The 27733-nt window shown below is 39.4% G+C and overlaps 1 protein-coding gene across 1 annotated transcript; it reads left to right on the top strand.

Annotated features, from left to right (window-relative positions):
* The first annotated feature begins 633 nt into the window (after window positions 1-633).
* Window positions 634-27484, top strand: tyrobp (transmembrane immune signaling adaptor TYROBP). Its single transcript, XM_028823563.2, has 5 exons — window positions 634-814; window positions 17140-17160; window positions 20985-21125; window positions 26089-26144; window positions 26760-27484. The coding sequence occupies exons 1-5, from the start codon at window positions 760-762 to the stop codon at window positions 26814-26816; spliced, it is 330 nt and encodes a 109-aa protein (XP_028679396.1). The 5' UTR covers window positions 634-759; the 3' UTR covers window positions 26817-27484.
* The last annotated feature ends 249 nt before the right edge of the window (window positions 27485-27733 follow it).

Here is a 27733-nt window from a genome sequence, read left to right as displayed (position 1 = left end):
ACTATACATTGTTCTCCCCTCCTGCTAAATGAATCTTAGGCTGGAGAGGTCTGTTAACCTTTGACACTCAAGATGACTCACTTAAAGATTTCCAAATGCTACTTCTTTCCTAGTGTCTATATAAACACAAGGAACTCCAGTTTCTGTAGGACGACTTGCCTGAAGAAGGGGTCTGAACTGCCTCGAAAGCTTACATATTGTAAACAGCTCACTTTGCCAATAAAAGGTGTCATTTTGCTTCACTTCTCATTGCATCCATAATGGCTAACATGGTACATCACCCTGCTATTACAAACATATTAACCTAAAAGTGTATTACGTCTATCCTCAATGGATATTTAACAATGATGATAAACATTAATTCACTCATTTTTATTTAGATTAGAGCGAACCAAAGATAGATAACAGTTCATAGTAAGTGACAGGTGATGTTCACTTTAAGATGGCACTTCCAAAAATACTCTCAACATTTCCATTGTTTGCTGTCTTTGGTGCTGTTAAATAAGGGCATACAAGCTTTGAGAATCAAATGTCTGAATTTTAATTCTACTTTTATAAGAGGAAGAAGCACTCTGTGGCCAAACTTGAGGCCAGTGATGTCAGAAATACAGTTAAAACTCGTTACTTCCTCTTTGAAGTCAGTGTGTTGACCAAGCCCTGGTGCGGCCCTTAAACAGAGGAAGTGTCTTACTTAAAGGATTTTGTTTTTTAACGTGTTTTTATCAAATTTCATGATACTCAGTGGATTTGCTCAGAAAGATGGCGCTGAAGGATATGTCAGTGGTAGCACTCTTCATATTTCTTGGGATACTGGGTGAGTAAAGCAAATATACTTTCTTAAAAAAGTCTATATAGATAAATATTGAAATCTATTTTATACATATATGATATAGGAAATATAAAAGAAAAAAAAGTGTTATTCCTAAACTAAAAAAAGAAGAGCACAACTCTAACTCTGACTTTAATGGCAGGCCTTTAATGTTATGGTCTTTTTTCAGCATGGGAATTGCCTTTACCTTTTTTTCTAGGTGCACATTGACAAAGCCTTTTACTAAATATGTGATATCTTATTTTACATAATACCAATATAATAGTACAGTAAACATTACTATGTTTATACACTTAATCAGATTATTATATTAGATGATTAAATACTGTATACAAGTTATATCAGTGTTATATAACATAGGATATCTTGTATTTACTGAATTTGGTCATTTTTCAGAGCACAGTCATTCCCAAAGAATTTGAAGTATATATGGCCATATAGTGCATCCATATTAATATTATTTACACTTTTGTTATTGTTACTTTTCAGTAATTATTTAAACATTATTTTATCATTACAAATAAAAACTTTAACACAGTGAGTGGCCATGGCATGTACAAACACTATTGAAATGGGGTAAATTTATTAAACATGTTTTTGGACCTCAAAAATTAATGAACACCACCAGCCTTTTTACCACGTTCAGCCTTTATGCCATTGATTGCATTAATATTCTGGATGATGCCTCATAACAAAGAAACCGGGGTTCAAGTTCCCAGTACTCCCAGTCTGGAGTTTCCCCCATTTCCTCCAGGTGCTCCAGTTTCCTTCCACAATCATTGCATTGGCGATCCTAAATTTTCCCTAGTGTGTGCTTGGTGTGTGTGTGTGTGTGTGTGTGTGTGTGCCCTGCGGTGGGCTGGCGCCCTGCCCGGGGTTTGTTTCCTACCTTGCGACCTGTGTTGGCTGGGATTGGCTCCAGCAGACCCCCATGACCCTGTAGTTAGGATATAGCAGGTTGGATAATGGATGGATAGATAAAGGCAATTCATGACAATTCTAAATATACAAAGGCAACTTCTGAATATGTACAGTCAGCATCTGAATATATAAAGTCAAACTTGAAGAGAGAATGTGAAATCCAATACATGTAGAGCCAAATCTGAATATACTAAATTAGTCTTGAAATATATAAAGTCAAATTCAGTTTATAAAAAGTCAGATTCAATATGTATAATGTTAGCCACTGAATATATAAACTCAGACTTGACTTAATGTACGTTATATGGAGTTGATTCCTAATATATAAAGTCTGCGTCTATATAGTAATGTTAAATTCAGTAAATATAAAGTCAGCATCAGCATATATATATATATATATATATATATATATATATATACACATACAGTCTACGGTGGGTTGGCACCCTGCCCGGGATTGGTTCCCTGCCTTGTGCCCTGTGTTGGCTGGGATTGGCTCCGGCAGACCCCCGTGACCCTGTGTTCGGATTCAGCGGGTTGGAAAATGGATGGATGGATATATATACAGTATGTATATATATACATATAATCGTGAACTTTTAGTATGTGGTGTAATTCTAAATATGTGCAGTGGAATCTGAAATATTTAAAGTGAAAACAATGTCACGCATTGGCTCTATACCAAAGCTCTGACCTATAAAAGCCACTCAGAAAAACAATAAATAAATAAATAAATACAACTGTTGTGTTATTTCACAGTTATCATTGAGTTGCAGATTTTCCTTGTTACTTAACTGTCCTGAGTGCCTATCAATAAACTCTGTACCCATTTGTTTTGCTCTTGCGGCTGTGTGAACTTTCAACTTTCCACATACAGTTACACAGATATCGCTTGCTTGCACCCTGCCCTGTTTGGGGTTGTTTCCTGCCTTGTATCCAGTGTTGCAAGGATAGGCTTTGTCCCTCATGAACCTAAATTGGAATAACGGATATGAGATATTTTTTCAGTCTGCCTTTATACTCATGAGTCTTGCAGGCAAATTCCAGAATGTGTGGAGTTTTTATGGTCTCCCCATGTCTGTGTAAGGTTTTTCTCACTCATCCCTAAAGATATACATGATAGGATAATTGGAAATCCCAAGTAAGTGAGCATGTGTCATGCAGTGGACTGACGTTCCATTTGTCACTGGAAGTGGCTCTAGCTGCCTGAGACCCTGGGCTGGATAATTGAGATCAGATGACATATCTCCTCTTGAAGCCATTTCTTCTTACATACTGAGCATTTCCATTAAGAAGCTCTAAGTGCTGCATGCATTTTCTAATACAGGAAAAAATAAAAAAGTACCAGAAAACAGCAAACATAATGGAATCAGTATAATCAAATATGCAGATATAAACAAGTATTTATAAAGTGAATGCACCCAAACAGTAACAAGTAAACAGAAAAGTATGGATGTATTAAGTTAAGGACAGGTGACAGTAAAGAAGAGAAAATCTCCATTTATTTCTTGCCTCTTTATCTTGATACTTTCATGCTAAACTACCACCCCATCATACTATGTACACTTTTCTTAAAATATATGGTTATTAATACAGCTAAAATTCATCCATTCATTTCCTGAACTTCCTCCATCCATTTCAGACTAACAGAGAGCCTGCACTGTAAGAAAGGCAGGAGTCAACCATGAACAAGCAGGAAATGTGCCAAGCAGTGCTTCTGCCATAGCAACTAAAAAGTCAGCCATTTCACAATGATAGTTTGCAGTCACTGGAGTCACAAGTCATCTGTTATTAATGTGAGCTGTGCAACATAAACTGAAAGTATCTCATGTAAGACATTGTTCCTTTTTGGTAAGAAAAGAAGTAAGAATCTGAGAAAATATGCACCATGTAGTGTTCATTGACACACACACTGAGTTAACCTAGCTTGTAGCTGAGGACTACACTCTTAAAAATAAAGGTGCCAGAGTGGTTCTTCAGAGCGATGCCATAGGGCAGGGGTCTTCAGTCACGGTCCTGGAGGGCTACGGTGGCTGCAGGTCAGACAGTCCTTGCTGATAATAAAACTTGGAATTGAACTTTTTGGCTTGTTCGTGCTTTCATTCATCCAAGAGAAATTTTAATTGCACTGTAGAGTTTCCTTCTCTGAGAACATCATCCATGTGTTTTGTGGACCAGAACAGATGTAAACTTAACGGTCCTTCCAATTCCCCTCTCATTTATTTTCAAGCATTTTTTTAACACAGATACCTGATGGTGCATATACAGCGGTTTTATAGGAGGCACGTTAGCTGGAGAGCTGCTAGTTTATTGGTTATCTGCATTTCATTATTAACTAATGTCTGGTTAAGAAAGCTTAAATGCAGCTGCTAAAAACTAAAAAAGAAAATTAAGGGTTCTGAATTGTAATAGCTGCGGTGGGCTGGCACCCTGCCAGGGGTTTGTTCCTGCCTTGCGCCCTGTGTTGGCTTGGATTGGCTCCAGCAGACCTCCGTGACCCTGTAGTTAAGATATAGCGGGTCGGATAATGGATGGTTGGATGGAATTGTATCAGGCAAGATAAATAAAATTAAACCCAAAAAAGTATTGCTTTAGTAGTTAATAAATGGGTTCTAATTATGAAATTGGTTGAAGTGAAAACCTGCAGTCACTGCGGACTTCCAGGACTGTAATTGAGGACCTCTGATCTACAGTGCAATCTAACTAACATATGTCTTTGATGAATGAAAGTGCTAACAAGGCATATAGTTAAATACCAGGATTCATTATCAGTAAGGACCAAGTTCTAATTAGGAAACTTGCTAGAAAGAAAACTTGTAGCCGCTGTGGCCCTATAGGACCCTTGCCATAGGGGAACTATAATTGGTTCCCAAAAGACCCAGCCACATGAAGGTTTCAGAAAGAACCTTGGTTTATTTAGATCAGTAACAGGCTCCATACAGTAAATAGTCATGAATAGGTGCCAAAGATTTGTGTAATACGAGAGGGTCATGATTATAGAAGGGCTCTGGCTGCATACATACAGTAATATGCACTAAGTCCAGACTTTTTTAATCTTTTAGAGTCCTGCTAGGTAGCCTACTGTAAGAAGAGTGCTATATAGCACCCAACCCGACACAGATTCACACAGAGGCACGGGTAAAATAAAATAAACTGTTTATTTTTCTTCAGCTGGAGGGCACATTTCCCCATAATCCCTCCAGCCACAACACAATCCCAAGCACAGTCCTCAAGTAAATCACACACTTTCCTTCTCTTTTCTACCACCACTCCTTCTCAGCAAGCTTTGTCCTCCTCCCACCCGACTCTGGCGGCTGAGTGGTGGTCACTGGCTCCCTTTTATTGGGTACCCAGAAGTGATCCAGGTGCTTGATTGGCAGCATCCGGCTGCACTTCTGGGTAAGGCGAAACCAGTGCCCAAAAGGGGCCATCAGCTGCTGTTGCAGCACCCCCTGGCGGCGCCTACTGAACCCCACAGAGCTGCACAGAACTCTAACCCCCATGAAACCGTGGGGAGGTCTGAGGCACCGCTGCAACCCAGGGAGGCTGCCAGCTAGCGTCCAGGGGGAGATACTGGGCTTCCCACCCTTGTCCCCCTGGCAGATGTGATGAAGGGGCATCCCAACCAAGCATGGGCCCGGGCCATCCATCACAGGGCCCTTCCCTCAGATGAGCCCCGTAGGGCTGCGGCTCTGCCCTGTGGAGATATAAGCAACAGGTCTGGGGGTATTGTCCTGACGTCCACGCCAATTGGACTTCCTCTATGGACAACACCGCCAGACATGACCACAGCAATAGTATATCACAGTATAGCAACACTGCTCCCCTTCAAATCAACCCCTGTGGGATTGGAAGCAGGATGGGAAGTCCTGCTCCCTCGTCCACTCCCAACGTTTCCGCCCCTTCACAGCGCAGCCCTCCACCGCCTTTACGCAGACAGGCTTGTGCTGTGTACCGTTAGGAGGATCCCGTTTCTTTTTCCGGGATCTCCTCTTACTTTGGGGTGCACTGATGGTCTGGGTCCCCTTATGGAAGGAAGGGAACCCCTTACCGTCTACACCCCTTTAGACGCTCGCGAGACTGATGCCGGCAGTTGCGGCAAGGCTGTTTGGCAGCTGCCTCCCTGCACACTCCTTTGCCAGTCATTGCGGCTGCATGTCTTGTAGGAGGCAGGGCTGCCTGGCAAGCAGAACTGATCACTGCTGCCACTGCACTCCGCCCTCCACTTTCTTCTATGGCACAGGCCTCACTCACCTGTACCGTTGCGTCCTGCAGGCTGGATGAACGAGCTTCTTTTTCAGTGCTTCCTTTGTCTCCTGCAGGACCTGAATAACTTGAACAAGGGACTGCAGGGGTAGGAGGAGAGCCTCCACCTCCCGTGCAGCCCGAAAAATGTTATTTTCTCGCAGGCTCCCTCGGGGGTCCCTCTGGATTGGGGTGGAGGTTCGCTATTCCCATCTCGAGGGAACAGACACACACCCTCCACCCCCTTACCTGCTTCAGGAAGGAACTCCTGGGGCCTCATGTATAAACGGTGCGTATACACAAAAATGTTGCACAAGAACGTTTCCACGTTCAAAACGTATAAAACCTAAACTTGGCATAAAGCCACGCACATTTCCACGGTAGCTCATACCCTGTCGTACGCAAGTTCTCTGCTTGGTTTTGCAGACTGGCGGTACCCAGCGTCAAAGCAGTGTTACTGTTCCTGTGTGGTTATCCTTTCTTTTTTAGATCCACATCCCTGACGCGGCTTTATAAATACACTGAAATTAACCGCATATTGTTTATTAGTTTAATGCATCTGATTGTAATTAACCTGTAACAATATAATGGTCCACAGAATGGTCAAACTATTCCAAACACCATAACTTCTTTAGCGTTGTTACTCTCACTGCACCTTCTTCTTCTTCCTTCAGCTGCTCCCGTTAGGTTTTGCCACATTGGATCATCTTTTTCCATATTATTCTCACTGTACCACTCGGAGTATTTATCCCACTGTATCTGAGTGTGAATCACAGCTGTACAGCAGCTGATCAGAAAGAGAATTATCGGTATACAGCATCAAGCACACGCTGCCTCAGCCATGCTATCTATTGAACTGCTCTCATATGACAAACACTTCAGAGCCTTTTCTGTACGGACCTCGCGGTTCAGAAACAGTTTCATCCCAAGAACTCTAAACGCACTCAATCAGTACAAGTGCTCCTTGTAGAACTGTTTGTACTTATAAGGGTGGTCTCATGGTCTGGAACCCCTGCAGATTTTATTTTTTTTCTCTCCAGCCATTTTTTTGTTTTTTCTGTCCTCCCTGGCCATCGGACCTTACTCTTATTCTATGTTAATTAATGTTGTTTTATTTTAATTCTTACTTTGTCTTTTATTTTTCTTTTCTTCATCATGTAACGCACTTTGAGCTACATTATTTGTATGAAAATGTGCTATATAAATAAATGTTGTTGTTGTTTTATAAGTACAATTACCTCACTGTAAACTTGCGATACAGTTATAACATTGCACAACCTGATCTACTTTTTAAAGCGTGTATTTACATATAATGACGATATTATTTTTAAGATGAAATGCAGCAAAATATGTTTATTATATTATACAGATAAAACTTTAACTACACGGTGCTGCAGCGCTAGCTAGTTCACGGATTGTTCCTGCCTCGTGCTGTATTCTTGCTGGTGCTGGCCTGACACTGGAAGGATAGATGGATAGAATAATGAAACATGTACTACGAAGATATTTCGATGTTCCTTAAAAGTTTTGAACAATCGGCGTTCTAAGCTTACAGATGACTTAACATCTATTACAGAGCTGATTGTGTGGCGATTGGGTATTTGGTGAAAGAAAAGTAAGGACAGAAATTGGAGGTTAGTACGTTTGAAAGAGACAATACTGCTGCAATAAATTATTTCATCAAAGGTCGCGCACGGCACAGCAAGCATCTTGCGTGAGACATAAACAATCACTGCGCCACCGTGTTCCCATGTTTATTAACATGCTTTAACTCCTATCATCATGAAAATTATATCATGTATACATCTCAGTATTTTAATTATTCAGAGAGCTGTAATATCACGAATGTAATGGGTTCTGTGTCCTGTTAGAGGAAGAGAAAGCCCGGAAGCACGTAGTGATTCACACACACAGAGCACATAGAAGATCAAATACAGAACAAAGCATTTAACGTGTTTCTTTAGTTACGATGGGATTGAGAAACTAGTAAATTAAACGATTTTAAGATGAAGTTTATGATGTTCTACTTTAATGACAAAATAAACTACATGATTAAAGTGGAAATTTAGAGTTGACATTTTATGCTTTTTCCCCACTGTGTGCCTATTTTTTTTTCTTTTCTCTGTACCCTAATAAGCTTTCATATGACACTCAGACGGTGGGCTATGACTCGTCTTTTCACAGCGACTTTGATATGTGACAACTTCTTTTTTATTTCGGGCACTGTGCGACTTTGTGAACTTGAGCTTTCGAGTTTCTCCGACACTCTATGTCATTCGATCAACTTCCTTTTGTTGTTTATATCACTGTTTAAACCAACAAATAGTAAGTTTTTCTTTGCCTCCACTTGTTATTCGCTGAAATTCTTCTATATTCCCCCATGCTTTTCCCATTGTCTTTTCACAGAAGGCTGAGCTTAAGGGCTATTTATATTGATTCGCATATTCGAAGTGGCGTAACTCTGGGAGGAGTTGGGGTGGGACAGAAGGCATGTGCACATACATTCCTTTTCACGCTGACTGGGATTTATGGAGCAGAAGAATGTGGAAGTTGGAGTTTGCACAGATTTATGCATCTGGATTTTTTTGTGCGTAAGCACATTTCCACTTTTGTGCTTACATCATGTTATAGTGTGAATTCTACGCACGGCCTTATGCATGAGGCCCATGCTCTTCTAGCGGGATCACCGCGTCAGGAAGCTCGTGCAGGCTCTTCTCCTCCAGCCGATGGACTGGGCCAAAGGGAAGACACAAGTCAGCCTCGCTCTTTCCCGAGCTCGCTCTACTGTCACGCAACGGACACACGTCCTCAGGCCACCAATGGGTGCTTCGCCCCTCTGCATCTAGGAGATAAGCAGACGCAAATGCAGAAAAACATTCCCGTGGCCCTTTACCCCTGGGCTCGTCACCTACCTTCTGCTGCATCCTGTGGTGCTGGTTAGTGTGGTGGCGTCTGGCGGCTGACTTCTAAGTCTGCCCGGCTTTTTTCTTCCCCATTATCACAGCGTCCCTAGGAGCTCCCTGGTGTTCATCCCGCGACCTCTCTGCCACATGTGCACGCTTCGGTGCACTGTCTTGGGGCGCACCTCCTGCACGACTGTGCTGTACGTGTGCCTCCGCAGCTGTGCCAGGTCCTTACACGTATTTTTAAACAGGTCCTGGCCCAAAAAGACGGAACCAGAATCCTGCCGACTATGCCAGTGTAAGAAGAGCGCTATAAAGCGCCCGACCCAACACAGATTCACAAGGAGGTATGGGTAAAATAAAACAACTATTTATTTTTCTTCCCCGTGAACCCCACAGGCAATACACAGTCCCAATCACAGTACCAACACCAAACAAAACACTCTTTCTCTTCTCCACCACTCCTCCCTGGCAACCTCGTCCTCCTCCTCCCAATTCTGGCTCCTGGAGTGGTGGTTGCTGGCCCCTTTTATAGTTCACCAGGAAGTGCTCCAGGTGCTTGATTGCCATGTTCCGGCTGCACTTCCGGGTGTGGTGAATACGTTGCCCACAGGGCCTCAGGAGTCCCAGCTGCAGCACCCCCTGGCGGTGCGTGTGGTACCCAACAGGGCTGCACCCAACTCCAACTCCCGTGGAGCCCTGCAGGAACCCAAGGCATCTCTCTAACCCAGGGAGGCGGCCATCTAGCGTCCAGGGGGAGGTATTGCAGGGCTGCTCCCCCTGAAGATACAGTGCAGGGACGTCCCGGCTGTGCATGAACCCCGGCCGCCTGCCACACTACCAACATTAAAGTTGTCAGGTTTCTTCGACATATTAGGAAGATTTTCAAAGCACAAAGAACTAACTCCATATGCAAATAACTCTTTTCAGACTTAAATGTTTATTTGTCAAGCAATGGTTCTATGAGGAACCACACAACTGAGTATAGAACCATAAAGTGCCATTAAAGAACCATTATTTTTAACAGTGTATGGTGCTCCATAAATGCTTCATGATGTGTCACTTCATTCTATTGTAGACTGTAACTGCAGACTACAGTGGCCTATAAATGCTGTATGGCAGCGCTTCCCAAACTCGGTCCTGAGCACCCCCTGTGGCTGCAGGTTTTTGTTCCAACCAGATTCTGTTTTTAATTGGACTCCTGGGCTAATTAAGTGAACTGTTATTTCCCAAGTTCTGTGTTTTGAGAACAATATAGAAATTAAAAAAACTAAGTTTGCTAAAAAAAATATATTAAAATGTACCAAGCAGTTATATGGGAATAATATTTTTTTTTTCTTTTTAACAAATATGGGGCTTTGCCCCCTGCTCGCTTCGCTCACCTACCCCAGTGCCAGCGTTACACGTCATTGCGAAGAGGGATGCTGAACACACTTCAAGGAAACGCGGTTGCTCCTCTGAAATCCCTTTTAAACGCTGATACAATGGGAATCAAATAACAGTTGTTTTTTTACCTCCTCTTTGCTCGATCAGTTTGCTGTACTGCTGTGCTACGTGATCGCCATTTTGTGCGGCACCTCAAACATTTAAAAGCTTGCACAGCACCTGTCCTTTTGTCTCACTGCCTTAACCTCTCTTCTTCCCCAGACATCCTCAAACACTATGCGATCTCTTTTTGCTGTTCTGTTATACCGAGTAATATTTTCTGTTTGTTTGTGCTAATGCTATCTTTACTTTCATTTTTTTGAGACTTTCGAATTTTCCTTCCATTATCTCTAACCTGCTCTACATGTGTATCACGGGACTTGCTTCCAAAGGTTGTAAGTATGACGTCCGTCTCGCGGGAGGTGAAAGTGTCTCTCTGTCTCTCTTCAAAAGATCTCTCTTCCAAAGATCACGTCTCATCGCAGGAAAAAAGTCTTGTATCGTCACAGGATTTTTTTTTATAATAGAGAGATATTTTAATCTTGATTTTCATTCTGCTTTTCCAGGTGTTCGAATTGTTTAATTAATCCACTATTTACTAATTAGCTGGTACGACGCTAAAGTAGTTGCAGCCTTTGATTATTCCATGTTGTTTCCCAGCGTGTCTACTCTGCTCATTTTTAATTGTCATTAATAAGATACAACGAAGGGGGAAAACTGCACAGAGAAAGAGAAAAATATAATGAAATCAACAAAAGAGAGTTAAGCATTTAAATCTATAGCAAAAGCAGAAATATTTCTAAATATCTTATAAATGTAAAAATCATGCTGCTGTGCTTTTCTGAATGTAGAATAAAAGAAAAAAAATGCCAGCTAATTAAATGAGATCAGTGTTATCAGATGTTAGGAATCAGGTCGGAACAAAAACCTGCAGCCACAGCAGGCCCCCAGGACCGAGTTTGGGAAACACTGCTGTATGGTATTCCTTTTCATTCTACTAGAGATTTGACAAAATGGTTCAGTTTTTGTTTGCTTGTTTCATTCCACTTAGTGAGAGTATTAGAGCTAACCAGACATTAGGGCTGCTTTAACGTAAAGTTGAATTGTAAGAAGAATTCAGTTGAGCATTTAGCTGAAGATGGTAAACCTAATTTATCATAACAGTATGAAACACATTTAATCCAATTCAGGGTTGCCAGGGTTGGAGTCCAATATGGCAGCACTGGGCACTAGCGACCAATTAGTCCACCAGTCCATTCGTGTACACAGACATCAAACCAGAATCACCATTTAACCTAACCAGCCTCTCTTTGTGAGGTGAGCCCTGACAGACATGACGAGAAAGTGCAGACTCTATACAGATGATGCCAAGGGGTGGGATTCAAACCTCAGGCACTTGATCTGTGAGACAACCACATTATCCACTGCGTTACTGAGGAGAGGAATTATCTGTGACAAAATGCACTTTTTCTTTTTCCTTATTTTGTTTACAGCGTGCATGCAAAGGTGGTTTTGTAAATCCAGCCCTGACCAGGAATTTTTAACACTCAATATCGAATATGCACTGTTTCCAAAAACACACTCATCTGCAATGGTCTTGTTTCTTGTCTGGATCGTTCTTTACACTTTTTGTGTGGATCTCAGGCCTCCATTAATGCCTGGGACTACATCTGGTGGTGTAGGTAGAGTGATGCATTAGCTAAGGACCTGCGCTTGAAACCACAAGCTTGTGTGTTCATTTCCCTCCTTCGCTTCATTGTGTGACCCTGGGCAGATCAACAAACCAGCATGCCATCCAAATGTGAAAAAAAAAAAAACAATAGATGAAAGCTGTTATAAAAAGTTCTTATTTTGAAAGTAGTCTTGGAAAGATATGAGAGATATATTAAGTGCAATAATAATAATCTTCAATAGGCAGATTTTTGTATTAGTTCATTTTTAGTATTCTTTCATCGATTTTCAAGCTCGCTATCTCCAATTAAGGGTCACAATGGACTGGAGTCTACCGCAGCAGCATTCGCCAACCCTACAGAGCACATCAGCCCATCACAGAGTACATTCGCACTCACACTCATACCAGGTTTAGCACTACCAATAAACTTTACTTACATGTGTGAGAGTTGATTTTTACTGGTAAATATGATTTTTCACTGTTTGATTATAGGGCGTCAAAGAGGTAGCGCTGCTGCCTCACAATAAGGGGACCAGGGTTCACATCTCGGGTCCTCCCTGCGTGGACTTTGCATGTTCTCCCTGTGTCTGCATGGGTTTCTTCCCGGTGAAAAAGTGGGTCTGTTAATAGGTATAGAGACATGCATGTTAGGTGTTTTGGAAATGCTAAATTGGCCCTGGTGTGCGTTTGAGGTGTGTGTGTTTGGCGTGCGATGGACTGGCACCCTGTCCAGGCTTTGTTCCTGCCTTACACCCTATGCTAGTGTGGTAGTAATGGCCGTCACCCCCCTGGGTAACCCAAAAACCCTAAGAGAAAACAGGCAGGAGGAAGTTTAAATTATAAACCATTTACTCTCTTTGATGAGGGAGCTCTTCTATTACAGGACGCCCTAACTAGACGCACACAGCATTCTGTAACCAAGATGCTCACCTTTTCTGTTAGATGAGGTCTTTTTCATACACAAGCAAAAGATACAGAATTAGATCACTTATGTCATATAAAGTTTATCATCATCATTGGCTGCTTCCAGTTGCTAGCCGGACATGGGGCAAAATGAACCATACTAAATTATAAGTAAACACGGTCAGCAAAAACACGTATTGTAGATCATTAATGTCCAGCATCGTGTGTTTGCTCTCCCATTTTAAGCTCCTTTCTTTATTAGCACAGAAGCTGAAGGCAGCTGCCTTTCTCATACAATAAATAAACATATAATTTCCTGCTGACTGCCTAATATAGACTGCTTGTATCCTGTCTCAGATGCCCTAGGTTATCTGAAAACGCTTTTACATTATCTTCAGTCATGGCCAAAAGTTTTGAGAATGACACAAATATTGGTTTTCACAAAGTTTGCCTGCTTCAGTGTTTTTAGATCTTTTTGTCGGATGTTTCCATAGTATACTGAAGTATAATTACAAGCATTTCATAAGTTTCAAAGGCTTTTATTGACAATTACATTAAGTTTATGCACAGAGTCAATATTTGCAGTGTTGTCCCTTCTTTCTTTTTCAAGACCTCTGCAATTCACCCTGGCAGGCTGTCAATCACCTTCTGGGACAAATCCTGACTGATGGCAGTCCATTCTTACATAATCAATGCTTGAAGTTTGTCAGAATGTGTGGGTTTTTTTTGTCCACCCTCCAAAAACAATTTACTTTTGTTATAAATGCACTAAAAAGCAAAAAAAAATTTTCTTTAACCACAATTTTCATGATTATATGTAACTAAATAAAATCGTTAGGGCGCACATGAATGAATTCATTCAATCAATTAATACAATAGCTACTTTCATCATAATATATAAAAAAATAACACCATTGTAATTCCCCACCATGCTAAACAAGTTTCCAAAATTGTTTGAATCAATTAAGCAGTAAACTAATCTGGAAGTGGTACAGAATGTGTCCCTATTTTAATTTGTCAACGCTTTCAATAACAGGTTTTGAAATTTCAAAAATTTGTACAGCATGCTTTATTATAGATATCTCCATGAAAGTTGAACTTCCATGCCAAATTTCTTTGTGCCAAGTTTCAACAAAATTGGTCCACTGGGGACATAATTGTTTCAAGTGAGCCAAGCATATGAATGACATTGTGTGCTTTTTGTATTTTATGCAAACACACCTAAAAAGATTGGATGATTGTGTGTTTTTCTATTATGTTAAATATACAAACATTCGGTGGCACAATGGTTGGCCTCATGTCATCAGAAGCCTGTGTGTGATTCGAGTAAAGGTCACCATCTGCTGTATTCACATTCTGTCTCTTTGTCTGCGTGTCTGCATTGGCTCTTCTTCACATACTCCGGTCTTCTCCTGCAACTCAAAGACACAAGCAGTAGGTTACCTGGTGACTCCGACTAGGTTGGTCAATGATAGACTGGCACCTTTGCCAGGAGTGATTCTTGCATTGTGTCCATTGCTGCAGGACTGACTCTGGGTCACTGCTTTTCTGGAATTACATTGGGTGGGTCAGAAAAGAAGCAAAAGGATGGATGGATTAAACATAAAACAAAAGAGCAACCAACTTAATACACCACTTTGCCAGTTGAATTATTACAGTACATACATTATGCAACAATGCGGTAATAATTTTATTTGGATAAAACACACAAAGAACTTAACAGCTTAGACTAATGGTAAGCAGCTGTTTAGAGCTTGTGTTGGAACTCCAACAGATTTAGCAGAAATTAAGTGAATGTGACTCCAGGTATACACAAAATGGTTGGTTCTCCTTTTTATGCTACTTTTGTGAGTGCGTGTTTCTATATGTGTGTTTATTGCTGTATTTTTGTAGCACATTCACGTTCTGTCTGGACAGAATGGAGGTTTCCTAATTGATGTCAAAATTAGTTAGTTTTGTAAATGTGCGTAAGTATGGATGATCATTCCAGCAGTGACCAACAGAGGGAATACCATACAACTTTGCAGGACCAAAATTTGAGTAAACGGAGAACAGGACCAGGTGCAAAGTGAACATAGACAGTGACTGGCTGAGTTATGAACGCAGTCATCTGGAGCTACGAGAGAGCAATCGGTGCACCGCCATGCCATCAACAGCACTGTCTCATATTTACGTGCCGTAATCAGTGAGAAAAATAATTGAACTTACTGCAAGCCACCCATGTTTGGCTGCTATTCTATTGTTAGATTCTGTGTTTTATTGATGGTTCATTTTGGTGAACTAACCAAATAGCACTGCCCAGACAACTTAGTGATTTGAAAACGGCTTTTTTACATCTCTGCTTACCGAAATATTTTTAGCTGCTGTCTGTGAGCCATTGAATGTAAATGTTGTGACTTAAATAACACAGTAGTTGCCAGAGAAGAGATGTTTCTACCTAAACATGTACAGTATGTTAAGTCTAATCCTGAAAATGACTGGTTTAACATTTTATTTTAACACTAGAATCCCTGAAATGCTGAACACACGGCTAAAATGGAAAATGTTTTCATATGTTATAGTAATAATAACAGAAAACGTTTTCATATATTATAGTATAATGTTGACATGAAGTATAGGATGTGTGAAGACTGAAGTCCAAATATTTCATAAACACCTTCACAAAAGGTATAACAAAAGAAGTATGCTTTTATTCAAGAGTAAATCTGAAGAAAAAGAAATTGCTCAATTGACATGTTGCTGAAGCTCAACTATCAGTCGATACAAAGTAAAAGACGTTTGCGTACGTCTTTGCACATCCTACACTTTACGTCAACATTATACTGTAACCTGTAACAGCGGACTGCATGATAACGTGCAGTGAATACACTTGACTTATAGTTTTCATCCTCTTTCTCTGTACGTTTAGCATTCGTTTGCTCAGACGTTGATATGCTTGCTGCTTTATGAGCAACTCTTGTTTTCTCCACTCTAGCAGGCCCAGTTCTTCTCTTCTTCCGTCAGCATCTTATCACGTTAAAACTGATTAAATCAGTTTTTGTGTTACAATTACTTTGTACGTTTTTCTTAATTTTGACTTAAGCTTGCACTTAAGTCTTCGATCTACCTCAAGAATGATTTAAAATGGAGGTAGAGCAAGTGACGGTGAAGGTGGTAGGGATGAGAACGGCGTCCGTACGCATGCACTGCACAGCCGTCCTGCTGCCCGCTGCTGAGAATTGATTCTACAATATAATAAAATAAAAATAAAAGAGTATTAAAAATCATCACCCCGAATGCGGACAGTAGACGTCACGCAGTATATGTGTACCAAATTTTAGGTCGATAGGCCAAACAATTTGCGAGCTACAGGTGATTTAAAATCCTGGACAGACAAACAGACAGTCATGGAAGCGTATTATATAAGAAGATAAATGAAAACATTTTCTGTTTTAGCCGTGTGTTCAGCATTTCTTGCCTTGCATTTCCTCTGTCATTCTGTATTTACTCAGATTGTTGTAGATCTGGAATACATATGAAATTAATTTATTTCAAATCACGATATTTCACTACCTATATAATTCCATACAAACGCATCACCAGATAAACACTTCAACACAGACTTGAACTGTGAGGATTTTAGCCTTTATCTGACTGAATTTGGGTTGTAGCAGGCTGTGTTCTGCTAAACCACACATTTGCAAAACAAAAGCGAGTTTTTAGCACAGTGACAAGGAGTCTACGAGACTCTTGTCAGAAAAATTTAAGGAGGTCAGGGGCAACAAAAAAAAATTGTAAGCTTCAGGGATTCTAGTGTTAAAACTTTGGTGTGCGATGTGCTGGGAGCAATTGAACTCCTCCAAGGCCAATTAGATTGCTGCTGTGTGTTTCAAGTCTTCCTTTGCACTATGCTATGTGTGTAAGCTTTGAACTTGTCAAATTTTTGATGACCTTCTCCCATATTAATCACCTAATTTTAATGACGAGAATGTAAAGTGTAACTTTATTATCAACATGCAGTATTGCAGAAGCCAAAAATATATCAGGCTTTCAGTTATTTTTATGCTATGTTTGACAGTACAGATTTACTAGAAAAAATATTTATACAACAATATGCTTGTTCTCATATGTTCTTTTGCTGTACAAATCTTAAGGGAGCTCACCGATTAAAATAACAGAGAGCTCTACTCATGCAGCAGTTACTGAATCCCAGTCTTGAGTGTCTGTCCGTGACTTACGTATTTTCTTTGATCTCTTTCTAGGTTCCACCAATGGACAGCAAAGTAAGTACACTTTTATACCTCTTTATAGCATATCTTTTAAAATATTACTAAAAAACTAAAAAATTAAAAAATGTATGAATAGAAATAACACTCTAGCCTGAAAATGAACCTAATCTAAGTGTTAAGTGACAGCCTGAGAGTGTTTGGGTAACTAGTGTTTTACAAAAGCTGACCCAAATCAAATCCTCATGCCAACATTTCATTTGGATGAAATTATAAGGTAAAAACTTCTAATTCCCTTTTGATGAAGTATAATTCTGGAGCAATCTGGTGCATTAGACCCCCTGTGGCTACAGGTTTTTGTCCCAAACAACTGCTTCTTTTACTTGATCTCCTGCCTTAAGCAATCTGTTAGTTCTAAATTTATCTGATTTTTTTTTGTATTAATCCAAAAATTACAAACTGGATATTATAAATAATTACAGAATGAAGCCTGAATTTGGGTGTTAAATTGTTTTAAATTATTATTCATTTTCAATGTTTGGGTTATTTAAGCCATCATTTATTAGTAATCACGCAAGTGCGTAACAGTGAAATAGCTGCTTTTTAATACTTCATGTAGACCGCTCCAGTGACTACAGTGTTTGTCACTAATTGTCAATTGTCGATTACAAATAAGAGAGGAAGTTCCACAGAATAAAGAGAATTTAAAAGAACATGACAAAACAGTGTTAAGCTTTAAAAGATATAGTTTTTATAAATATTCGCCTCACACTACTGCACTTTTCTTAGTGTAAATTACAACAGCAGACCATTCAGTCCATCAGTCTTGCTTGTTTAGCTAATAGCAAAGCTGTCCCAATATCTCATCCAGATACTTCTTAATGGTTGTCAAAGTTTTTGGCTTCAACTGCATGTCTCTGTAGTTTTCTTCAGATTCCTGCAACTTTGCTTCCTTCCTCAATGCATAAAGGATAGCTAATTAAACAATGAGATCCAAGGTAAAAACAACTTACTGACTGTGAAATTGGTTGGAATAAAAAACTGCAGCCAAAGTGGAGACTGAACTTGAGAGTCACTAATCAAGTCAAATAAGGACTATAATGATGTTTAGAGAAGAGACCTTTTACTTCACTGGTCTGATTATCCAACAGCATATTTGGGCTAATAACACATTCTGTCATCAGGGCATCTGTTCAAATTGATAATGTATTACAATTGCTCAAGTATTTTCATAGCCCTGTGTGTGTAGAAAGGTTTCCATCATAGATGCGTCTCATTTTAATTTCCAATTTAACTTCTTATGTAAACACAATAAGGGTCTTGGTGGAACAACATTAAAAACATTGGTCACAACTGCAACTCAAACCCTTCACTACATGCATGTCTCAGTGAAGTGCCATGCACATCCTCCTCCCATGGAGTCCTTATTTTAGGACAAAAGGCACCAAGTGAGTAAAACGGTGGGTGACTGTATGCAGAAAGTAAAATTCAGTCAGCCCTGGACTATTCCTGGACACCCTGTGACGCTTGATGTAAAAACAGAGTCTTGTAGGATTTCCAGGATCATTTCCTGTGTATATGAATATAGTGCCAGCAAGTAACAGGGGGAGCTTTTCTTGTGGGTAGCTGGGCCGTGTAAGCCATGTGGTAGTAAAAGACCTGTACTGGCAGACACAGTGAGGCATTAAGCCTTTTGTAATTTTTTCCATTTTGTTTGCCTTGTTCTGTGATCCCTATCTTACCTTTAATCCCTCTTTTGTTGTAATTTGGTAATTTCTGGTCTCCTTGGTCATTATTTGGATACATACTGTAAATGCATTGAATATAGTAACATATGACAACATTGGTTCACAGTTAACTATACTCTGTGTAAATAATTTGTATACATATTACAACATTTATTCTAGCTGGAAAGAGGTTGACAGGGTAATGCCAAAAGTCAGAGGTACTGCAGGGAGTGGCAATGTCCCTTTAAATCTGGGGTCGCCAAGTCCAGTCCTGGAGGACCACCGTGGCTGCAGATTTTCATTCTAACCCTTTTTTAATGAGTGCTCTACTTGCGTTGCTAATTAACTTCTCGTGAATTCATTTTAAAGGACTTCTCTTTTAAGATTTGTTCCTCTGAATTGCTTCATTTCTTTCCTTAAATGGCACCTAAACAGAAATGAAATGTGAAGTGAGGGAGCCAACAGAAGACCAACTAAGTGAGGGCCTCAAACTCCAACCAATTTCACTCCAGCAAGCTGCTTAATGAGGCGCCGATTCTTGCCATTAATTAAGCTTGTTCTTTAATTCCTTGGTTTGTTGCTGCTCTCGTCGTGCAGTGGCAGACATTTCTGAAATTAGATAGATAGATAGATAGATAGATAGATAGATAGATAGATAGATAGATAGATAGATAGATAGATAGATAGATAGATAGATAGATAGATAGATAAAGATTAATAAAGTATCTATCTATCTATCTATCTATCTATCTATTGTTTGGCTGCTAATTAAGGAAAAATAAACAATTAAGGAGTCTGGGTCTTCAAGAGCAAGTCAATTAAAATTAGTTCAAAAGCTGTTATTTAGCAGCAAAAACAGGTCACTCATTAAGAAAAGGGTTAGAATGAAAACCTGCAGCCATGGTGGTCCTCCATGACCAGAGCTGGCAACCCTTGCTTTAATAGGGTATGGGATGCCAGGTGTTTGGGGTAATTGTGGTGAGACAACCAGGGCACTTTCAGGGGACCCTCCGGACTGCCGTCTGTCCGAGTCTCATTAATCGTAGAGTTAGAGGCAAAGGCTTAGCTGGCAAGGAGTTACTGGCATGAGATCAGGGATAGTTTGGGAGGAAGTTTTGGAGGTGAGTGGGAGAGTTTTGGCATTTGTGACACTGTCATTGGGCTGGAAGGCAATGGGGAGATTCTTCCTAATATGCACATAAAGAAAGAACATAGAACTGATTTGGTTCTGTTTAATTTAATTCTATTTTGTTTGCCCTGCAATCATACCTTCATGATGTGTTTTCTCCTGCAATAAATAATCAAGGTTTAATGTAAATTGATGCTAATTTGAATTTGGCTGTTTTAATGTCTTTTTTTAAACCTATTATTCCTCATTAAATGTTGATGATGATTCCATTATGATTAATGATTCACTGATCTTTTGATCTCTCTCTCATTCATCTCCTTGCTTTCGTAAAAAGATTTAGAGAGAGTCGCCCAAGCATTAATTTCTTCTCATCTTGACTACTGTAATTCTCTTTATTTGGGTGTTAGTCAGTCTTTGCAGCTTGTCCAAAATGCAGCAGTTGTTCTCTTGACTGATACAAAGAAGACAGAACCTATTTCTCCAGTGCTGGCCTCTCTCCGTTGACTGCCAGTAAAATGTAGAATGCAGTTTAAAGGTTTATTATTTGTCTTTAAAACACTCAGTGGTTTGGCCCCACATTATATCTCCGATCTCTTTCACCCCTACTCCACCTGTAGGCCATTGAGATCATCCTGATGAAAACTTCTTTCCATCTCGTGGTCACCGTTGAAGCTTAAGGGTGATCGTTCTTTTATTTGTGGCTGCCTCGATTTTATGGATCAGTTTACCCTTTTACATTCAGTCTTTAAGCACTATTGATATTTTTAAATATCTCAATTAAAATAATTTCTTTTCTCCTTGGTTTATGGAGCTGTTTAAAGGTAGTAGTGTTATAGTTGTAATGGTTTGATATGATTTATGTTTGTGTTTTATTTCTAATTTATCACTTTTATACATTTAATATATGTATTGATTTTATTCTGAAGTTGTGTTTATTCTGAGTGTATGTACAGGGCTGTATGGTTGACATTTGTCTGTTTTTAAATGTGTTTTATTAATAAAATACTGATTGATTAACTTTACAGACTGTCAATCCTGCTACCAGCTGGACCTGAGTGCCATAGTCGGGATCATTGTCGGTGACATACTCCTCACTGTTCTCATTGCACTTTCTGTCTTCTACTTCACCAGCCGTCTGAATAAAAGTCGCTTGGAGGCTATCAAAGGTACAGTCATGTTCATCAGAGTTTTTTATGGGGACTTTTTTTAATCTGCCTAACATGTAAAATCTGACAAAAATATAAATTTACCATTTTTATGAAAGCTATCCCTGTTTTATATAGCACAATATTAAAAAGTGAGACAATTTCCCTTCCTAGAGAATTCCTTTGTGTTGACCCTGTGACAATGCTGAGGTAATGGAGTGTGTGTGTGTGTGTGTGTGTGTGTGTGTGTGTGTGTGTGTGTGAGGGTATCTGCATGAACATATTCTGTGGTGGACTGCCATACAGTCCAGGGTTGGCTTGTTCTTTTTCAAAAGAGGATACATGAAAAGCTTTAACAGACAACCCGTGGAATTATGAGAAACTGGAACATCTCCTTTAATTTAAGTATTTAACAAGAATAACAAAAACAGCAGCAAACAAGAAGTGTACGAGAAGTAAAGCTTACTAGTCTAAAAGCACCAGCTAAGAAGTGTAGCATGTGAATTACTTAAAATATTCAGTTTCAAAGCTATCTTGACCTTCATTTTCTATATCTGGTCTCTGTCAGGTTTAACTGTTGGTCACGGTAAAGACCGTGATGTGTGCCTGATACGAAGTTTCACCTTCAGCACCTCTAAAATAGCTCATTTCAGATGCTGAAACCACAAAGCACAGAAAACATTCCCTTTACAGAAACAACAACTTCATATTATATTTAACGGTCATCTTTTGCATTGATAGGATCAAATGTTAATTACTATATTATAACAAATGACATAAAGAAAATAAGCAAAAGTATTTAGCATATGAAAGCTCCCTAAAAGTTGTATTTCAATTGAAAACCACACCAATACTCTGTAAAAGCATATTTTTTAGGAGAACATTTTGCTAATTGTTTATGGGTTTTTGTCATAATCAAGTCTGGGTTTCCCAAAATGTAGCTCTTTGCTTTCATTCAAGTTTAATGTAGGATCTTGTTTTTTAAAATGTATCATTTTGCTGTCCCTATTGTGAGGCTATTTTGTATTGCATGGGGTGTTGTCTTTTTGTCTTATTTTGGTATGGGTAACCTCAGGATGTTTGCTATGGCTATGCATGATTGTCAGTCATGTGACTCACATCATGGGACGTCTGACACTGCAACGCTGTCCCTACAAAAAACGGCAGCATGCTAGACTCAGAATTCAAGTTTTGGATCTCTCTTTTTGATCTCAATTAAAGGGGCTTTCATGAAGTTGCTAGTTTCAGATGTTTTTTTTTTTTTCCACCTTATTTCTTGTTTTTATGTTTTAGATTTGATGATCCTTCCTCTTACATACATCCTGTTTTGTAACTGTGATTTATGTTCCACCTGTTAATGACATTTCCTGGTCATTTTCTTACTTTTTTCACTCAAGACATTTTCCACCCTAAATTTTGGATCTAATAAATGAAAAAATAAAAATAAGAATTGACCAATTTCCACTTACATAATACCGACAAAGAAAGTCCTTAATTATGAATAAAAGATTTTTTTTAGTTTCTAATGATAAGTTCAATTCTAAGGCCAAATGGCCAGGGAGAACAGAAAAGCAGAATCCCCAGCCAGTGAGATGCTGCAGTTTCAAGGCTAAATGGCCACTCTGTCTCCACTGGGCATACCACCCAATGTAAACATGTTAAAGTAGTTCATTATTTTTTGTTTTTGATTGGTTCTAAAAGATCTGATGCAGTTGGTCTTGTTAACCGTTGGAGAAGCCACATTTCTTCCAACATTACATGCAGCTGCAGAGTACTTTGAACACAGAGCATTTTGGACACAAGTTTCCCTTTATTACTTTTCCTCTACCCAAACTGAATACCATATATACTTGCAGATAAGTTCTCCTGCAGATAAGTCAGGCCTTGCTTTAACAGTATAATTTCTGGTATTTTATAATGTCAGTCTTATAAGTCGAATGTGGAAAACTCACGCAATTGGTACAAGAGATTATGATAAGCTAACGCCCACCTGAGAGAATAACCACGGAGCACACTGCCTTTTTTCTATGTGGGTGCGGCAATGCGCTGTATCAGGGCACTCCTAACCTTTCTCTATCTCCGTTGTGCCTATGTGACCACACAGTAATTCCCAAACTATTCCAAAGCAACGTTTGCACTTGGTAAATGCACTGCTGCAACAAAATTTGATGTGTCTGAGAAACTGATGTGAGATTGGAGGAGGCAAGAAGATGCAAAAAAAAAAAAAAAAAATTGTCACGTTTTTTTGAATGGCCGTATAAATCGAGTCTGATTTTATGATTCTTTTTTTGGGTTTCAAAACCCGACTTCTACTTGAGTATGTACGGTAATCAGGTTAGAAAATGAATGAATGGATGGAAAGTGGAAGTTGAGAATCTTAGATTAGATTAGATAAACTTTCTTAATCCCATGGGGGAGTTCAAGTGCATATAGCAACAGAAACATAATTAATCAGAATACAGACTCGCAGGACAGATAATACATCATCTATCTTAGACTGCTGTTTTGTCTTGGTAGCGCTCTAGATTACTCTACTTTCCCCTTTTGTATTATTAATGTGCAGCCTTTGTCAGAATGCCTCAAATCTCAAAGACTTACCCCAGTTTATAAGGTTTTGTAGTATATAACTTCTACCCACCTTCCCTTCTACACTTGTAATCTCAGGCAATTCGGTGTAGTAAAAGACAAGCCTGAGTTAAGTTACACTTTAATGTATTATTGATAATTTTCATAAATAATAACAATAAGCAAAGTACAAGTGAACATTGGCAACCATACGACCTGATAAATGCTGATGTGTAATTTCAGGCGGCACACAGACTTGTTTGTTACTTAAAAATGCCTCAGTTAATCCATCGCTTTTGGTCAGCTTTCTTCAGGATAGGTCACATGCCTGTCTCAATATGACTGCTGAGTTGTGCTTCTCAGTGTCGTCTTTTTCAGTTCATGATGTGTGAGATGTTCCTTCACCAGATGGTATGAGAGAATAGAGAGGGGTAAAGCAAGCAAATTAATAGACTCTCTGTCCAAACCCTACAGCCAATAGGGCGTTGTCATACTTAATGGCTTCTGATTTGGTTTCATACCTGCCCCCAATACCATTTGTTAAGCTGATGCTTGCCAGCTAGGTAGTGTGTCTTTGGGGTCTTCTTCTTCTTTCTGACATGTCACTCCATTTGCCTATCATTTTGCCCGTAAGAAGCCCATAATTGCAGATTACTCTGTCGAGTTTGGAGTCCTCTCAAATTTTCTGAATTACCAGAATGTATCAAGTCATAAGCTTTCGATTAAGACCAAGATCAAGGTTAGTGCTACTGTCTCACACCTCCAGATTCATATTCAAATCCAACCCCAGTTGCTGTCTCTTGAACCCACAGGTGCAGTGGCTGCAGGTTTTCTTTCTAACCCTTTTCCTAATCAGTGACCAGTTTTCACTCTAATTTCTTTTTCCCTTCATTTTAATAGCCCTATTTTTAAGGATTCAGTCCTCTGAATTGATGCTTTTCTTCATTAAATGGCAGCGAAACAGAAATGAGATGTGAAACGAGCCAACAGATTACAGATGACCAGCTAAACTGGGGCTTCAAACTCCAACCAAGCTTTTAATTAGAAGCCAATTCTTGCTGTTAATTAAACCAATTATTTATTTCCATAGTTTGTTGCTGCTCTCATTCTGCCACAGCAGACATTTCTAAAGCTGTTGACTTTCTGTTTTATTCTAAGAACACCGTCGATGTTTAGATGACCTGAGAGATCAACCTTACCGAGACCTTCACCTTTATTTATGCTCAAATAATGTTGTTAGCTGGTGATGTGGCAGCTTGTTGTCTGTCTCATTATTGTTTGGCTCCTCATTAAGGAAAAAGAAAGAACTAAGGGGTCTGAGTCAAGTTAATTAAAACAAAGGCAAAAAGAAGTTAATTGGCAACAAAAACAGGTCACTAATGAAGAAGATGGTTAGAATGAAAACCTGCAGCCACTGTGGCCCTCCAGGACTGGAATTCGACACTCCTGCTTTAACCTATACATTCACCTATGCATGGGTCATGTCCTCATCTACCCCATGGGATGGCTGGTCCACTTTCCCACTACCAGAGGTTCTCTCCTGCTCTTCTTCTTGCTCCTCTGGTCTTCCTTTTCCAAGCAGTTCAGCTCTCATACTCTGTGACCTCAAAACTGCCAGATCTATCCGAGTTTGGCTGGAAGGGGCATTGCACACCTAGTGCCAACCTTTCAAGAGTGCTTCTGCATTACCCAGTGGCCATTCCAAGTCATTATGGTAACTTTGAGGGGTTCCCTTAAGCAGCACCAGATGCCCCTACATGTTCTCTATATCCCAATATCACAGAGTACCAAACTAGTGGTCTTTCACAGCAGCCTTGTGGGTTTGGCACACACTGCCCTCTAGTGGTCAGAGGCAATGTTAATACAGTATTACTAACAGCATTATCTTCTATTCTTGGCTCTTTATTCATTGAAAGTCTCCACGCGTGGCACCTCCAGCAGGGTAATTAGGGAGCTGCTACCCTGAAATCTTTGATACTGTTCAACTTAATTCAGGGTTAATGGGGATGAAGTCTCACCCTGCAGAACAGGGAACATGGTGGGACAAAACTCTGGACAGGGCACCAGTCCATCACAAGGCCCAACTACACACACACGCCCACTCTCAGGGTCACACAGGATCAACATTGAATCACCTTGGCTTCACATATTTGGGAGGAAGGTTGGAGGTACCTGAAGGAAACCCCATTCAGACAGGGGAAGAGGACGACCTACAAACCCTATACAGATAATGGCTAACCTCCTGAGGCAGCAGTGCTGTCCACTTTATGACCTTCATCAATTGCTATCGCTAAAATTGTTTTGTTTTTGGTCCTGAAGGTTTAAACTCATTTCTTAGAATACTAAAACCGAACATTTTTGAGTATTCAATTTAATATTGTGTGCTTCATTTTTTAAACAAAATTGTTTCTCTCTGCAGCTCAAGGGGGCCTCAAACTTAAAGAAAAAGAGGATAAAGATGAATCACCTTACCAGGTAGGCTTATCTAGTATGAGAAACCAGAAAATACATTTTATGGCAGTGCTACAATTCATGATGTTCAAATAGAGCTGACATGTTATGTTTTTTGGTTCTTCAGCCACTGCCAAGTGTCTGTCTCATGTAAACAATGAGAAACATGGAAAAAATCAACAGAGAAGCAAGTATAAGGAAAGCAGAGGATATTAGAAAATAAAATGCTTAGAAAATGCAGATCTTGAAAGAAAGACTATTTATTAAATGGAAAAAAAATTAGACCTGCGTTCTCTCAAGTCCAGACTCCTGGGCTCAAATGTGTGCCACTCTGTGTGAGGACTTGGCATGTGTGAAGAGGTTTTTCTCCAGGTACTCTGATTTACCATCCATATTCCAACGACACAAGTGTTGGACAAGTGCTGACTTGAAACCGGGCTGGTGTCTGTGGTGGTGGGCAAGCCCATCGTGAGCCCTTCAAGTGACTGGCATCCCCTTCAGAGTTGTTCTTCTATTATTCACACTAGAGAAGGGTTACTTGTTGGCTCTCATGACGCATAACTAACTACATCAGGATGCTCTGAAATTGGATAGATGGATACATAAAGAAATGTGACTAATTATACTTTTGTTTATTAGGAACTACAAGGAGCCAGAAGTGACATATATAGTGACTTAAAGCTTGAAGCCAAATAAGCAAAAGTACAAGAACATCCAGAAAATATGTAATTCTAAAGAACATCTGTAAACTGCACATCAGAGACCACTTTTTGTAAATAGTATGTGCATTTCTAAATCTTTTTGGTTGTTTTGTATTATAGAGTGCCTTAGACAGATATGTAAATGTATAGAATCCTACTATTCATTCATTGGCAAAACTATCATACAGCCGTTGCTATGAATGTGCTTTTGTTTTATTTTTCTTTGTGTTTTTGAGTTGTTAGCTGTTGCTGTCTGCAGTTAAATTATACCTCAGGAAATATATTTTAATTAATTAACTATACAAAAATATAACAAGGGATAAGACAAAAATCACAAAAAATAGGATAAATAAAAATGTGTTTTAAATATTTTAAACAGGTGAATTTGCAAGGTAAGACATACTCCAACAGTTACATGCAATACAATAGATGTAAAGTGTTGTATAGCATTAGGAAGGTAATGCTGCATTTTTGGCACCATCCTGATTAGAACCCAAAATATTTATGAAAAGCACACTACAATATGAACTATTCTGTGTATAAGACTGAAATGTGTAAAGTCAAAGGGGTGTAGGATGGGGACTCATATGCAATAAATGTAATGAATTTCCTGTTTCATTATATGTTTATTTTGCTTCTGTTTTTTTACAACAAAGTGCATCCTTTTGCACTTGTGAAATATTAAAGTGATGTTCTTCATTCTGTTATGTAATTTTCCATATAAATAAATAGTTTGACTTTTACTTTTTTTCCTCCCAGAGTATTTAAGAAGTCAGAGCAACAAACAACTAAATAAATAAACTTTGCTGCTGGTTAATGGTGTTATCAGATCTCCTATCATGAAAGACAGCAACTAACTTCTTTGGTTCTTTTTTTTTTTAAAAGGAGGAGAAGGAAGACATGTCAAAGCCA

This window comes from Erpetoichthys calabaricus, chromosome 17 (assembly GCF_900747795.2).
Source record: "Erpetoichthys calabaricus chromosome 17, fErpCal1.3, whole genome shotgun sequence".
NCBI lineage: Eukaryota > Metazoa > Chordata > Cladistia > Polypteriformes > Polypteridae > Erpetoichthys > Erpetoichthys calabaricus.
Note: the sequence above shows the minus strand (reverse complement) of the source record. Positions and strands in the feature narration are given on the sequence as shown.

Bases quoted from the DNA above. Each gene is read 5' to 3' on its own strand.
- tyrobp (XM_028823563.2), top strand. From the start codon at position 760: ATGGCGCTGAAGGATATGTCAGTGGTAGCACTCTTCATATTTCTTGGG. The intron at 17,161-20,984 runs GTAAGTACACTT...TTAACTTTACAG, and splicing joins TTCCACCAATGGACAGCAAA to ACTGTCAATCCTGCTACCAG. The intron at 26,145-26,759 runs GTAGGCTTATCT...TTTGTTTATTAG, and splicing joins AAGATGAATCACCTTACCAG to GAACTACAAGGAGCCAGAAG.